The sequence below is a fragment of the Tetrao urogallus genome (genome assembly GCF_951394365.1).
Source record: "Tetrao urogallus genome assembly, chromosome: 2".
NCBI classification, from domain to species: domain Eukaryota; kingdom Metazoa; phylum Chordata; class Aves; order Galliformes; family Phasianidae; genus Tetrao; species Tetrao urogallus.
Window position 1 is genome coordinate 49,271,093 of NC_136814.1, and position 16,903 is coordinate 49,287,995.

General features: G+C 37.6%; 1 protein-coding gene across 1 annotated transcript in view; it reads right to left on the reverse strand.

The window, feature by feature from the left end:
* Nucleotides 1–10,244: 10,244 nt before the first annotated feature.
* Nucleotides 10,245–16,903, reverse strand: part of IPCEF1 (interaction protein for cytohesin exchange factors 1) — a gene marked incomplete at both ends in the record, with an annotated part of 33,666 nt that continues 27,007 nt past the window's right edge. The window contains 2 exons of the mRNA XM_079550333.1: nt 10,245–10,445; nt 13,489–13,679. Of these exons, the coding sequence (XP_079406459.1) occupies nt 10,245–10,445; nt 13,489–13,679 (392 nt within the window). The remainder of the gene's footprint in view (nt 10,446–13,488; nt 13,680–16,903) is intronic.

Sequence of the window (16,903 nt, forward strand, 5' to 3'; positions counted from 1 at the left end):
CCTACTCATTTAATTATTTGCTGTTATCTATGAAGGTGTCACAGTTACTTTCCTTAAGCATATATTTTTGTTCCCACATCCATGCCTTCGTATCTATGTGCATTAAGACATACACAGATAAATTCAAGGAGCATTCAAACATGAGTTTAAACATGAAGTTGAAACAAACTCTCCAATCTCTTTAAAACTATCCTACTGTTAAATAGTAAGAAGATATATATTTCAATAAAAAACACCTAAGTTAGCTATTCACATTAAAACGTAAAACTTCCACTGCAGCACATCTAGTAGACAGAAACACAGACAGTGTGTCTGTGAATGTGTAGTTATGCTGCTACTTCTCCTAAAGATACATTATACAGTGAACACAGAGCGTCTATGCTACCTCTACAGCATAGTTTGTTTAGGAGCAAAAAAAAGCTTTCCCACATCTGAATTTCCAATGACAGAAATAATGATGGCAATATTAAAAGACAATGTAAATTCTATATCAAATAGTTAAAAAAAAAAAAATTAGTCTTGCATTGCTCTGTAATGAACTGTATTATTACAGAGGCCATAAACAGAGAGGGAGATTATAGTGATTAGTGTCAGCAATAGAAGGCCTCCTGTTCAGAATTCATTTATGGACAATGCTTGTCCTCTCTATTAACAAGAAATTCATGTTAATACATAAAGCAAATATTCAGTAAAAAGGTTTAGTATGTATGTTCACAGACCCATTGAACAGTTATATAGAATTGGAAGAAAACTCAAGGAGGGGAGTTGAAAGTTATGGTTCTGCACTAGGTTAAAATTCAGTGAAAATATATGAAAGTACAAGCAGTTTCACCTTTATTCTATTTGCAAGAAACAGATTGAAAAAGAGAATATTTTGATGTTCAGGAGAAATAACTGAGTCAAATTAGAAGCTGCATACCAAAGGAGGGTACATTGTCCATCTTGTTTTCTTGATTGGAGACTTCAGTGTTGACAATGTCATGCATAATACAGTATAGTATATAATGTATTTTCTCCAATCAGTTGTCAGTCCTGCCACAAGAGCAATCAGTTTGATCCTAGATAATGTAGGTAAAAGGTTTTTTTTTTTGATAAAAAACAAATATTGAAAGGAAGCTTGTTAGCTTGTAGGAGAAGACTCTCAAGAGAACTCAGCAGAACATTAATATCATAATTCTGAGAAAATCAAATAACTTGGATGTGAGTCACCAGTAAAATTATTGAATTGCCTCTGGATAACTGTAGCTAATATTTTTGTATTATTTTTTTCAAAACACAGGCCCTATACCTAAATTTTGTTGTTGTTGTTGTTCAAAAAACAGTAAATGCCAAGTAGCAAGAGGAATAGAAACACCCCTAAGGGGACTGCGGCTGCAGGCAACCTACATTTGGGCAGAGAAACAACCAGGGTTACCAAGGTCCAAGAGTACTTGGACCACTGTGGTTGTAGATTATTTCCAGAAAACCTGAATCCCAAAGTGTAAATTTGCAATGAAGTAAGCAAAGTATTCCTGAGACTGGAGTTTACACTCATATGATTGCATGGTTTGTGCAAATGCATTTCCAATTGCACACAGCTATATTTTGGCTTGAGAAGAGACAAAGTCACTCAAGCAGTATCTGGTTTATGGAATCTAACTCTTCAGATAGTAAACGGTGGTTATCGTCATGTCTAGGATGAAATTCCTCTTCACAGAAGGGATGCTTGAAGAGGAAATCTCTATCTTTCCTCTTGCAGTAGACACCTTTCCCCCAGCAAATTATCATCAGTCCTCAAGATATGAAAAATACAATGTTATCATTGACTGTCACAGTCTACATTGGCAACCCCATGTCATCACCTGTTTGATTAGTAGAGTGGAATGCTGGAATTAATTCACAAAGCAGCTCTCAGCGGTAAGCACTTATCATCGTGTTACAAATGGGGTTGAATCACTGGATGGGAGTGATTTAATCAAAATCATATTATCATCTGTGAATGGAAAACAAGTTAGGTACCTCAAATGTACATTCAAACTACCCTCTAAGCTTTGTCATAGGATAATAATATAGATCAAGGATAAGAAGGGTATTAAGAGGATAATAATACAGATAAAGATACAGACAATAATCTGCACCTTTAGCTCTCATTATGCCAAACCAAAACCAACCGCAGGGACAAATTTCAGTCTACTCTGGACCTCCTACCTGGAATTGAACTCATTTGGTCATGGAGGACCTATAATAGAGATCCTAAATTATTTTTCTCCTGAATCCTGATATTTTGTAAGCCTGCATTCAAATACCTTCTTAGTAGACACCAGGTTTTGCTAGAAGCAAAGCAAAGATAGGTGCATGATGCAGTGATCTCTGACGTCTGTAACGTCTTATACATCCAGTATTCACTCAAACATTCTCATCTTAACTTTAAAACTGTCACCAAAACCAACCAACATGAGGTACCTGATATATTTCTATATCTGGACTTTGTTCCCAGGAGTTATTTCATGCTCAAATTTTTGTATGGCTAGTGCTGCCACACAAATTCTATCTTCATCACTCCTCTGAATCCCCAAGAATAAAGAAAGGGTTCTTTGTTTAATAAGTGGGATATCTGCCCCCATTTTCAAGACATTTTTGCCTCCAAAGTGCAGATGTTTTCTTGCTGCCTCAGCCCTGAGTACTCTCACCTGCTTCTTCCAGCCAGTGTCAGCATCATAATTCATCTTTTTTCTTGTATTAGAAACCTATTTTGGAACCAGCACATAAGGTGTAGCTACCTGCAATTCTTCAATTTGTCATCAGCGAGTTTACTAGAATAAATAATTTCACAGCAAATAAATAACACTCTTGATGAAATATCACATCAATCTGGAAAGGTGATATTTGTGTTTTACAGCAGTACGAAATTTTACTTTTACATTCTGTATGCTATTCATCCTTCTGGCATTTGTAGAGTGAAATTCTCAAATCACACAGAAAAGAAAACCACCACCTGGGCCATTTTCACCACTGCTATAATTTATGAACTTAAGTGCTAGCCAAGAATTTACTGCCTGTAATATAAATAGGAGTTAAGAAAATGCACACCTTAGAAATGTACCCTATATTTTAGCAGCAGATGTGTAAGAACACAAATAATCCAGTAGATGATTGGAAGATGGTTTCCTTTGCAAGGACAATGACAAGTGGAGATTCCTCTAAATTTTAATCTGTCTTTGTGTGCCATATCATCACGGCTGTGGTTTTGGATTTTATGAGACTGCACAGATATTACATGCCATTGTCCTTAACATCACCATATGAACATTTTTGACAAAACAACCTGTGACTTTTTGACTCTGATTTTTTAGGGTGGTCTACAGAACTAGCTGAAATTCATTGATGTTAAATAACTAGATAATAAAAATCATCCACACTAAGATATGAATTTGATGACAGGTTTTGTCTCCCATTCTAAATGCAATCATTTCATAGAATCATAGAATCATAGAATCACAAGGCTGGAAACGACCTACAAGATCATCTAGTCCAACTGTCTCCTCATCACCATTGCCACCACTAGCACTAAACCTTATCACGCTGCACGTTATCCAGATGCCTCTTGAACACTGCTTTCCTTTCCCCTCCCAGAAATATTTTCCCTCTCTTTCTGACATCCACTTCTGCATCGAACATTTTCCCCTTTGGACTGCACTTTGCTTGAATTTACTGCTATTAGCTCAGATCTACAGTGGGCTGGTGTGTCAGACAGCATCTCCACTTTCCCACCTGCAGTAATGACTTTCATCTCATCTAGAACTTGCTCTACAGGAAAGTGAGACCATCACACCTACAGCAGTAATACGATCACTTCCCCTCTCACATATAATTGTGCACATTTATATTTTGCTTGCTATCTCACTGACAGCCAGCAGGCTGTGCTAAGGGATCAGTTTTCTCTATCAGAAAAAATGCTGAGAACTATTTTCCCAAAGGCACTGCAGAGAGAACCTGCACGTCTGCCAGAGAAAAGCACCTGTCTGCCCAGGATTGAGAAGAGGAAAGGTGTACATTTCCACATCAAAGTAAAAGAGCAGCTTGTTACCATGGACATTATTCCATGTGCTATCAGAGTTTGCATCACACAATTTTATATACCTTTAGTAGCAACAGTGTTACTATATACTATATATATAGTATATACCTCTAGTAGCAATTTTGTGTTCTTGAACACAAAATGATAATATAGGTATTTTCCCCTTGATAGCCAGCAGTAAGTACTTACTTACTTCCAGCCTATGATAACGTCAGAAGAATTACAACCCCTTTACAAAAAATGAAATAATCAAACACGACAATTGAGAAGCCAGGGATGGAATGAGATGGCCACGTCCTCTCTTTGTCACTGGTAAACATCTCATCTTCAATCCCACTGAGAAAGTCTGAATGCCAAGGAAAACCCAGTATTTTTATTTTTATTTTTAAGCTGATATAAAACAAGTACCTGAATCATAATGAGAAATTTTATTTCTCTTTTTATAGAACTTCAGAAACTACTACAGATTTTGTGCTACAACAGGAGGTTTCTCTCACTTGCCTGCATATCAGAATTCCTCTCATATCAGAATTCCTGCAGCAAGTATGCAAGGAAAGATCCTAAGGAAACAGTGCTAGTTTTTGTAGGATTTTGGCTTACATATCCAGGAATAAAAGAGGTAGCAGAAACACTTGGTTCTGTGTGAAGCAGGGAAAGTAAAAGCACAGGCTGAGATCAGATTAAATCTCACTTGGAATTTGGTGCCTCATGTTGTTTTCACAAACACATGTTGCAAAGTAAAAGAAAAACAAAATCATCACTTGGTGAAAGTTTTGTGGGAAGCAGCATCAAGACAATGCTCTCCTTCTAAGAGGAAGAGATCCCCTTCTTTTCTCCCACTTATTCAGCTCCCTCTTCCTTCTTTGCCTGCCCACACAATACATCTTCCTCCCTTGTAACAGCTCTGGCAGCTGCTGAACTTCTCTATAAGCCAATGTTACTCAGTATTGCCATACAAAATTATCCATCTTGTTGGGTCTGTTCCTTGCTGCCTGACACTGCTGAGCTAACAGAGGTGCTAAGAAATGAGCAGAGCAACATGAGGCAACAAGTGGGAGCATGTAGGATGCTGGGCAAAGAGAGGGTGCACTTCTTTCTGTGCAGCTGTAGAGATGAGTTCACTTCATAGGAAACAACCCTCTGTGGTGCTCTGTCTGCTTGGCCTGGACAGCTAAACTGAAACTTTTTACAAAGATCCCAGTTCCTTCTTAATTGAAACTGGCTGCACTGAGTTGAAAAAATCCAACCATGCCTCACACCTTTCAGAAGAAAGCATAAAGCATGAGGTATCCTTCCTTAGTGGTAGCTACAGCAAGCAATGAAAGAGAATTAGCTAATTTAAAAACAGAACTCCCAAAACTGCATTGCCAGACAGTGGAAAGCGTTTCTCACTCAAACCACTCCTTGATTCTTCCTGGCTCCAAATTACTCAGTTTACTATTAATAATAGTCCCAAGAAGAATTGACTTGTTTTTAGGAACCAGCAGGTCCTATCTTATTATGTAGCAGCAAATTGAAAAAATCTGCAGTGAAAAAAAATATGATAAGCAAAATACTCCTTCGTTTCAACTTTATTTGACAAGTGCAAACATAAGGCTCTCGTTCCCCAAGCTGTGAGCATCGCTACATTAAAATCAAGTCACACATGTGGGCAACAAGCAGAGAAAAGGCAGTGCTGAGTTCAAACACTGTGCCTTGAGTTTGCAACTAGTGAACCAAATAGATTTAGAAGATAGAGTATTAAATTAGTACCTGCCTACTGTTGCAGGCCCTCTCCCTGCATAGTTGATATCCTTGAGGATATTCCTTTAGGTAAGGCTATCCCTGTCTACACAGAGTTTAACAGAGTAGGCTCATCAATTCCTCTTTTTAGCTGTTCCTCAACACTGAAAGCTTTACACGACAGCACTGCCATTATTACGCACACGTGGCATTTCATCAGGAGAGTAATTACACTAAGCATTCAGGAGTAAAGTACCTAAATATTTCCTAGATTGGCATTAGTCTGCTTTCACATGATAGAGAAATGTTTTCCGATCTTCTTTTCTTTATATTAAGGTTGGATAAGTAAAACAATCATAAGCAACTTCAAGATCCAGAATAATGTGTGCAGGTCCTAAGGCATCTAGGACCCAGGGAGCACTAAAATTCATACAATTCCTAAGGTACGATCTAATCATATAAGCAGTATGCCCTTTAGAAATGCAACAAACTTACATTCTCAAAATGGACCTCATATGTACCAGATGGGATGGATAAGCCCCTGACACTGTGGTAGCTAGAACGGTTTCCCAAGGAAATGAATTTTCAGTGTTAAAGGCTGAGTAACATGAAATCAGTCATTTCATGGTAATGCATTAAGGATGATGAACTTTCAAGGAATTACATGCGTATTCTATTTTTAAGTTTCTGCCAGCTCATAAGCCACTCCCCTAGATTTTTACCACAAAGAAATAAAATAGAAAAACAATAATTTTTCCAGAGCTGACAGATTTTGCATCTTTACTCACAGCAAATTTCAAGACATTCAGTACTCTCTTTAACACCTATCAACCTTTTCTTCCATATTGGATTGCCTAGCTTTTGGCAAGGTTAGTTCCTGTCAGTCTTATGCGCAGAAACAAGAATTTCGTAGATCATAGCTGAGAGAATTTTGGTCCTGTTTGCCACCTCAATTTTTATTTCATTTAGTAGAGGAGCTAGTTCTTGAAAAAGAAAGAACATGGAAGCTTGGAGCAGATCAAAATAGGATAAGTCAAATGTTCAAGAAATGCTGAATGACATCTTAAAATGTCTGCTGCTTCAAAATGTCTCACACGAAACAGGAAATACCATTCTGGCACTTTTACTACAAGAAAACCACTTTGGTTTCCTGCTAACAGAAAGGCATTTCTTACATAAATAAGGCTAGCAAGGCTCTCATTGCAATTAGTCACTCCTGTGACACCAAAATATATAGGGAGGTAGGAAGGGGAAATTTCCACCACAGCTCAAGAATTTTCCTTACACGGATTTCCTTGATACTTTAAGAGACAGAAAATACAAGTTTTTATATTAAGTTTGTAGGAGACAACTAAGCTCACGGGCTTCCATATGAGAAACAGCATGCTTATACATTTTTTTTTTCTAGTGAAAACTGATTTAAAATTACCATATTCTACACAGTTTTAAGCCAAATATCACCTTTTTCCCCCCGCATTCCTGACTGACATAAAGCATTTTTTTTTCCCATATGAACGTTTCCTCCAAAAAGAAAATTATCTCCAGAAAAGGAGGTTACATTACATAATTTATTCCTGTTTCCACTGCAACTCAGTATTGAGTAAATCACCAGAATTATATGCAGAAACAATTCTCAAACCCAGCATGACACTTTTCCTATCTTAGGCAAAGAAATGTGATCTCAACTCACTCCGGTAGCTCATGAGATCTACAGCCTCAAAACAGAGAGATCTGATTTCCAGAAAAGCTACCAGAGACAGACGTAACACCTCCCCACAGTATGAGTCAGTAATGCAGTCCTTCCAAATTGACACCAACCAAATTTATGCTCAGGTACCAGTTATCCTAAATATGACTGAGCAGAGCAAACAGTTGTCCAAGCTTCTCCTGCTCACAATGGCTCCCTGTCACGTCCACCAGTTGCAGCCGATGTCCCATGTATTGTTCTTCTCCATCTGTGTCTCTCACATTGCTGAATGGATGAATTGATTGATGAATCCAGGTGAGAAATGTTGCATTAATTAATAATGCTAGAAATTTAATCCCATTTTATTAACATTTTCACTTCTTATTTCCCATGCTTTCCATTTGTTTGGGGTCTAAAAAGCAGCTGAAGAGAATGGAGAGAACACTGCACTTGCATAAAACCCATATATTTTTCTTGAACACACAGGAATTCTCTAAAATAATATCTGAATTAGAAGTAACCCTGATCAATAAATTTCTGCTCTTTTCTAAGAGGGTGATATAACCCATCCTGAGATTTCCAAAAACTCAGTAGCTCAACAATAATTACCTACTAACCAATGGAAAGAGAGTAATTTAAAGTTATTTTAGGCTATTTTAACAAAGTCAAAAAAAAATAGTAGAATTCAGGCAGTCTGAGGACATTTGTCTCTGCATTTAAGAAACCTGTTTTGCATATCATGGTATAAACTGCGTGAAAAACGTTGTATAGGCTCCCTACTTCTTTCTGTAGTGTGATTCAGACCTACTTCAGCAAATGGAGTTGGCTAGGAATTTATGCAGAACTGCAGGGCACTGACTAGTGCAGTCAGCAACAGAGCAGTTAAGCATGTCTTTGTTCATAAGATCTAACTATTGAAGATGCTTTTGAAAAGAAATTGCATTACATGCCTTGCTTCTGCATGGTCGGAAATTATCACTTATACGATGGTTTCCTAGTAATATCAGCTTTTGAATAACCTCAGGTTTTTACCTGCTTCCGCATTTAGTCATTGCTACCCACTTCCAGGTATCATCTAACTTCTAATCCCCACCAGCAAATTAACTAACTCCAGTTATTAAGTCCTATGCCAACATTGTTTCTGACCCTCACATTCCTAAAACCTTTTATAATTGAGGCAATGATGCAATCCCGAGAGCAGCTCTGCATTCAACCAGCTACCATCTGCTCAAGTATCCTTCTCCAGTAATGTCTATACCAAAGGAAATCTGCTGACTGTTAACATTGCAACATTAACAATTGGAATTACTGCTTAGTAGGCGGAAAATATTTCATGTTACTACTATTTGTTTTCTTGATCAAGATACAATAAAATATATCTCTGATAAGAACAGGTGAATATGCTTATTTTGCTTTAAAAGATAAACCCCATTAAAAACTAATGACAGTATCTTTACAAGATAGCAAACAGAAGAGCAGATTCCCACAGTACTTGTAGTGGCATCATTTGGGGTATGGTGGGTTAATTCTTGCTTTTCAAAACTCTGAAAAGTTCCTCCTACTTGCATTAATGCTGAATATGGAAAAGCAAAAAAACAAACCCTTGCCTTAAAATACACAGATTTTCTTCATCTGAATCACAAAGCTAGGTTGAAAACAGAATAAGCACTTACAGTAGAAGTATCAAGGTACTCTCCATTCAAGAGCCCTTTCAGTGATTTATGCTGGAACAAAGAGGCATTTCAAGTCAACGTGCAAGCACTCTCACCTAAGTGAGTCTGGTCCATGTCATCCTATCAACATTAGGAAATTCAGCATATATAAATATATAAATAAAACATATATACAGTACATAGTCACATTCATATAAGCCATAAAATGACATATATTTACAAAAACATTTGCAGCTATGCTTTATGTTTTCAGTCCCACTTGAATCAGGAATTTAAGTTTTTAGCTTCTGCCTTGGAGACTTGATCACCTTGCTTGATTTGAGAGTTTGGAATGAACTTATACCCTATCTACTCATGCTTCTTTAAAATATGGAAGAAGCAAGTAGCCTTCCAGGAAGTTCTGCCAAATCCATAAGAGAAGTTGAAATATGTTGAGATATTATTTACTTCACTGAAGAGCGATTTACATGTAACCAAACACAGAGAGACCTTCTGTTCTTGAAGAATGGCAGTAATTTGGTCTGGTCCATAAATAAATGTCAGTGTCATACAACATTAGGCATTACAAAACTGGGTGTCTGAGAGTGGCGTGTAGTAAAAATTTATGCATAATTTCTACTCATTTTTTCTTGGTTTAGACTGGTAGAGTGGTTTAAAGTGAATGAACGCAGAGATGAAAAAAATATATGAATTTTGAGTTACCATACAGGGTCAAAAAGTAGATAGAAGATTACATACTGTTGGCATTGTTGTAGCTTCTTTTATCAGTAAGTTCAATGATTAATACAACCCCAATGATCTGACATTTATATAGTCCATATTATACAGCACTGTGACTTCCAGGAATTGCACATATACCACTTCTCCTAGTATGGAAAAATATTTGTTCACTGCTTCATAAAACATTCTTCTTAACCCAGATTCAAGCATCCTTTTTTTGATTTAGAGGAATTTACAAAAGGAAATAAAGTTTTGGAGGAGGGGCTGCTTAACTTATGAAGAACACTTGACAAAAAAATCAACCTCACAATGCAGCAGTTTAAAGTGTCTGTGTGTGAAGACTCTTGGGGAAAAAAATCTTGCAGTCAACTGTCAATCCATGGCTTCATATAGCACTTTCAGTGACAGGCAGTGGAGTTGTCTCTTGCTCCTCACTGTTCTCTGTAGACACATCCTGGACCTCCTGCTGCTGATAGATGTCTTGAACTAGCATGATGTTTGTGTTCCTCCACTCTCTGTATTTCATCGCCGTCAACTTTGGGTCCTCTAACAACTGGTTAATTGTAGCCAAGTCATGTTCCTTACACTAGGAAGAGATCAAGAGGTTATTTCTCATAAACGCTGTCAAGATCACCATCCATAACAAATCACCCTTGGAACATTACAGAACCATGTCACAGGGAGATGGCCAATGATCCATTCTCCTGGCAACTTGTTCTAATTTTTATAATCAAGGTTATTGAAGTCAAGTCCACAGCAAAAATTCCTCCTGGTTGAAGGAGAGATTATGATTTTATGCAGTTGTTTTGTTTTGTTTTGTTTTGCTTTTATAGGATTCTTAGCAAAACTTTATGAATGAAAAGTTGAGAAAATTAGACACTGGTTAATTAATTCATATGCTGGCAGTGTAGCCTTTAAGTAGTGAGTGTACATGTGGGTGCTAATACATTAGTCACCGGATCTTAACAAATCTGGCCTCTACTTCCAGACAGGAGCAGCCTAGACTGTATAATGTGAATACCCTGGTTCAGTTGAAAAACAGGGGCAGTCATGTCATGATACAGGGAGGCTAAGAGACTTGATGTCACAGAATCACAGAATGGTTGAGGTTGGCAGAGATCATTTGGTTCAACTCCTACTCAAGCAGGGTTGCCCAGAGCAGGGTGCCTAGAACCACGTTCAGGCAGCTTTTGAATAACTTCAGGGATGGAAAGTCTACCAACAATACAGGTAACCTGTGCCAGTGCTGTTACCCAAAATACACTTACATTCACATGGAACTTCCTGTGATTCCTTTTATGTCCACTGTCCCTTGTCCTCTCACTGTGTACAACTGAAAATAGTCTAGTTCTATCCTCTTTTCACATTTCTTTCTTCTCTATTGCCAAGTGTTTCATCATACCTGAGAAAGCTATACCTGCAATTGGCTTCAAAACTCCTTGTCAACACATACATATTCAGAATACTTCCTGACTGTAGCAATAGGCTGCCATCACATCCATATCCCACTGTTATTCTAATCAACAATTTTAACACCTCTGAACTTTCCAAGTAGAAAAAATTATTAAACTGTTGGTTTACATTGGTCCTATCTTCAAAACCAATCCTTGTATGAGAGCTTCTGGCATCAGTGTGTAGATACACTGGTAGCCTAAGAGCTAAAGAAGAAATAAGGAAAAAGAAGGGAGGAGTGTTTACGATGCACAGACATGATGGCAAAAAGCCATACTGCAGATTTTTTCTGCAGCACTAAATCTATTTTCCCACATTCATTAAGATTGTGACGCATTTGCACACAGCTTCTTTCTCTTCTTAACAACCCAAAGTATGTCTTGTTAATGATATATCATGGCAGGAACATTTATCTGTTGTTAAAAAAAATTGTGTCAAAAGACAAAAATTAAGATTACACTGAATGTTGCATTAATCTTTTGCCTTAAAACTAAAAGGTTTCTGTCTAAAGCACTGTAAATATGGATCAGATGCAAAGCTTCTCTGATCTTGAAATTTCCAGTAGATCATTTCAAATTATCTCATGCCTCACGTTTTATGTTAATATGATTGTCTTTAAAAGCACATCATCCTACTGATGCAAAGAATATAGCACATCCCCACTACAAGCATTTTCTTTTCAGACAGGCAAAGACTGCTGTGCATAGAACTCTGTTTGTGTCTGTCAGACACTGCACTATATTTGTCTTGTCAATACTCCAATCCCTTAACTTGAAGAAAGAAAAGAAATCAACACATTTTATGCATTGTGAACAGTCCAAAAATGATTTTTCCATACTAAATACAAATGTTAGACAAGTCTAAGTTTGTAGGCAATGCTAATGACAGTTTATAAGATACTCCTGGGTTAAATTGTTGTAAAGCTATTCTCCTTGCTCATGTCTGACAGAAAGGCTTCTAGGTTTGCATTCAGATCCAAACTAATAAAATAGATTGCTGCACAGCATACAACTCCATTGTGTACTAACTGGTTCTTATGTTTATTAGGGAGGTTCATATTAGGGAAAGACTTAGATACATGCTTCCATATTTGTTTTCCTGTGTCATAAAATAGGTGTGTTTTTTAAACTTTCTGTTTTATAATAAGCTGAACTGCATTCCTGATGCAGAAGGATAATATGGTTATACCATGTCATAAGAGACCCATTTATCCTGAGGAGAAACTTCACTAGGTCTCATACGGAGCCTGGAAGTCCTGAAAAAGGCAGGACATCTGCACTCCAATTTGACTTTTAGACTGTGTTTTCAGAAAGTTTAAGACAAGCCTGGTTGCCAAAGCCAAGCCTCTTGTTGCAAGTAATCACTGATTGTGATGATCAGAGAAGTTTTTACATGAACTTCTTCGGGGTGCTATGTCTGAAGCCAAATACTCTTACCGAAAATATGATAATCGAATCCTATTTCTAGCAAAGCCCTTATTTGGCATTTATTCTTTCTCTTTAGAACTTAAATGTTATGGCTATGCTTTCTGTTTGATTGAATACCATTCATAAGCAGGTTTTGAATTCCCATGGCATTCAAAATGATACTGGGTAAGCAGTCTCATAAATCTTCATATTCCAGACAAATTTACTGGCCTTTTCATGGAATGTTCCCCTAATCCCTCCACCCTTTCAGTCCACAGTACGTTTGCAACATAAAAGCAGGATGCTTTTGTTATTAAATATATTTGTTATAGGAGGTCTTTACAAAGGCTTTGGCACATCCTGTACATTCCCCAGTAATCACAAAGAAATCTTTTCTGGCTCATGGTCATTTTTGTGTCCATCATCAAGGTACTTTTTCTGGTCTTCCTTTTTTAAGGCTCCCTTGTTTATGGCATTCAGCTGAGCTTGCAGGTTTCCCAGCTAACTAAGAGAGATGTTCTTTATTAAATTCTCCAAATGGGCTGGAATTTATACAAAAAGGTCCCTTCTGAACTATTGCCTCCGCTCCCAGATGAAGTTTAACAACAAAACACAGACCACAATTCTGACTAAAAGAGAAAACAATTTCAGAAACTTAACAAACTCTCTGGAGCTTAAAGTTAGTCTGTAATTAGAGTTTGGCTTTATTCTTTTCTCAGCCAAACTATTTCTTTCTCTCAGGCTTTTCCTTGGCTCAATCTGTAATCTCACCTTTAGTGTGCTGTTCAGCATTCGAATTTTGTGGAGTTTCTCATTAATGGAGGGGTTTTTGCTGCGTTTGATAAATGACTTCCTAAGCTCCTTCTTGGTTGACAGCCGGCGATCACCAATGGGAGACAGACTTGCTTGTTCTAATGACTTGTAAAGTCTCTCCATCTCATCATCATCACACTTTTCATGATCTGCAAAGTAAAAAATAAAGTGTGTATGAGAATATGAATATGGCAGCAGATAACAGAAACATTATGTTCAGCAATTAGAAAGACTCAGCCAAGTCAAAAAGTAGTGGTACTATAATCAAAACCAAGGGCAGTTTAGGGTAATCATGCAGATGAGAATGACATACGGCCAAACTCAAATGTTTTTAACGATCAGGTTATGATTCATACAGATATGAGCATATGTTTTCACTGTTCAAGTGTTTCTTTAATGCTCTATACACACCAGACTGAATAACTGTCAGTAGTGCTACACTCAAATAGCAAGCTAATTTGATAGCATCTACACTGATTTACCTTTCCCTTTCATGCTGCACACAGTTAAGCACACTTCTAGCTAATATACATGCCAGATTCTGTTTGGTGCACCAACTTCTTGTCAGGTATTGATAATTCTTGAAAACACAGCAAAGAAATGAGACATAGAAATATGTCAGAGGCTACAAGGGAAGATACCTAGGAAACAGATTAAAACAGGACACCTTGGGTCACCTAATGCCTAAATCTCAAGCTTCACAGTGCACAGCACAAAATTTGCTTGTGGTGCCTCAGAGTAAAGCCTTAATTACCCCTTGCTCAATTGCTTTGACAGTTCTGAAGCTGCAGCATCATCTTCCATGTCAGACAGGACACAAAAGGAAAAGTTAGCAAGAAGCTGAGAACAGAAGAGGATAAAATAAGATTTAACAAAATGAAGCTAAGACCTTTTTTCAGAATAAAACAACTTAAGAATGAACAAGCAGGAGCTCAAAATGTGCCAAGCACTGACTGAGGCTTTTGACAGAAGGCCATTTTCAGCAAAAAGCTGTACAACTTCTTCCTCAGAGCACACTGAAATTTTTTCTATTCCAATATTTGCTAAAGGAAAATCTTAATGTTACTGGTGTTCTCAGGATGCCAGTGAGTCCCTCAAGAGCCACTGGGATGATTTTCATGTTTATTACACTGGAGACAGTGGTTTCAGCTCTTCTTAAATGCAGCCCTCCATGTGCCAGCTGAACTGGCAGCATGTTTTTTCTTTTAATTGAAAGTTAAACATTGACTTTTCTAAATCATCCTTAGTCAGCAAACATAAGGAAAATGTGCTCTTGCTTCCTCCTATTGCAGCAAAAAGACTTCTCCAGCTTCCAGTGCACTCAGAAAGGAGTCTGCTCCTTATCTTTTCCATATTTTAAAAAGTACAGCATCCTCCTACATTCCTCTCTTTTCTAAATATTTAGGTTACAAGAAAGGTTTATGACATGCTACAAATATTTGCCTTCACTCTGTTGCTGGCCTTTTTTTCACCACTTTGTGATTCTAAAAAGGCTGCTGTAATTTGACAAGGACTAAATATAGCTTCCATCACTGGTACAGTGCAGAGAGAGGAAAAAGAGAACTGTTGTATATTTAACAAGCTGTGGGAAATAGGAAAAAAAAAAAAAAAAAAAAAAAAAAAAGTGTAAGGCATAATACACTGCAGTAGTATTTCCTGAAAACTGTTGGCTCATGCCATGAGGCTTGTAATTATAACTAGCTTCCTGCTTTCTTACTTGGGATGAAGCAGCTGTTTGTTCCATTAGCCAGTTCCTGCACAGCACTGGCTCAGTCAGGTTGCAGTCCTCACCCATCAAGACTGCACACCGTATCATTTGCAAATGTAAGCTGTTCTTTATCAGATATCCAAGAGCATACCAACAGAAAATAATTTATTGACCAGACAAATACAAAGTCAGTGTTTCATTTATTTTTTTAGTCTAACTCACAGTGCTAACCTTAAAAATGTTACAAAGCAGCAACCAATGAGAAAACACCTCTCTGAATATGTTTCTTCTGTCAGGTACTGACAGTAGAGGTTAAGTACTCTTATATCTTCTGTGCATTTGTGGGTGAAGGTAGGGAGGACAGGACACTCAGCACAGAAAAAGAAGCAGGAACTAGTGTAAGAAGAACCTAGCAGAAGGCTCCCTGATCATGCATATGATCAGTACACTTAGCTCCTGTATTTTACAAGTTTGCAGCCTCAAACTCCTCTCCTATTACTTATTCTTCCACTACTCCCATTCCCAGAAGGAATCAGGTAATTTTGGAGGGAGAGGAAACTCTGAATTCTTCAGATAAAGTGTGGATAAAAGGAATGACAGTGAAGCCAAACAGAATTTCAGGAAACAGCTGGAAAAAAAGGGTGAGCGAAATCTACAGGCAGAGTGGAACCGGGCATGAGCCCTACAAAGCTTTGGTCTCCACCTTCATTTATACTGGTGGGTAGAAAGCTTCTTCTGTAACAAGTGAAGAATAACAAAACAGTATCTTAAAACTGCTTTTGTAAAGAAGATACTGTTGCATTGACAAAGAGTACATCTGCCAATAAACTGAGGCCAGACTGACACAAATTTAACTCCGCTGCCCTGAGTTCCCCGGAGCTAAATTCAGAAAACAAACACCCATGTTTCACAGGCTTGAAGCCATTAGTGGGTGTACTAGTTTTGTGGTGTGAATTTTAGGGGCGAGGGCTAATGGAGAAAGAAGAGAGGCATTATGTCTAGCAATCAATTAACAAAATCAATAGAATGACCAGTGATTAAAAACAACAAAAAAATCATATTTCTTCTTACTCCTAGAACTGTGCAGTGCAGTACTTTACAAGCCTCTTAATGGAAGGGAAGTTAGCAACACGCTACCCATAGATTGTCCCACAAAACACCTGAAATAAAATTAATGCTTGATAACAGAAAGAAGGTAATGTGACTCAAGGTTTAACATGGACTGGGATTTTTTTCTCTGGATTCAGACATTCACAACACACTTGCTCAGAATTCTGTGCTGCTTATTTCCCTCTGCATCTCAGAACAGACCCCTAACCTGTCCATCAGCAAGTCTAAGAGAAAGCTCAGGTATTCCTGTACCTGGTCTGTATTTCTAGTCATAAGTGATTCAGATTCCTATGAAATCTGGCCTGTGAAATCTAGACCTACTATTGAATTGTTACAAAATATTTGCTTTCCGTCACAAAGTGAAAATTCATGCAAAAAGCACATAGCACTCAAGCTTGGGCATCAGTGTAAAAACAGATTTGTGTGTCAGGCTCACAAAAAAAAATGAGCTGCCCCTTCGCTGAGTTTTATTAAGCTCATAAGATTTATGATGATGGATATATATAGTCTGCTAAACAAAAACTTATGTTGCTGTGAAAGTAATTCTTCCTGTTT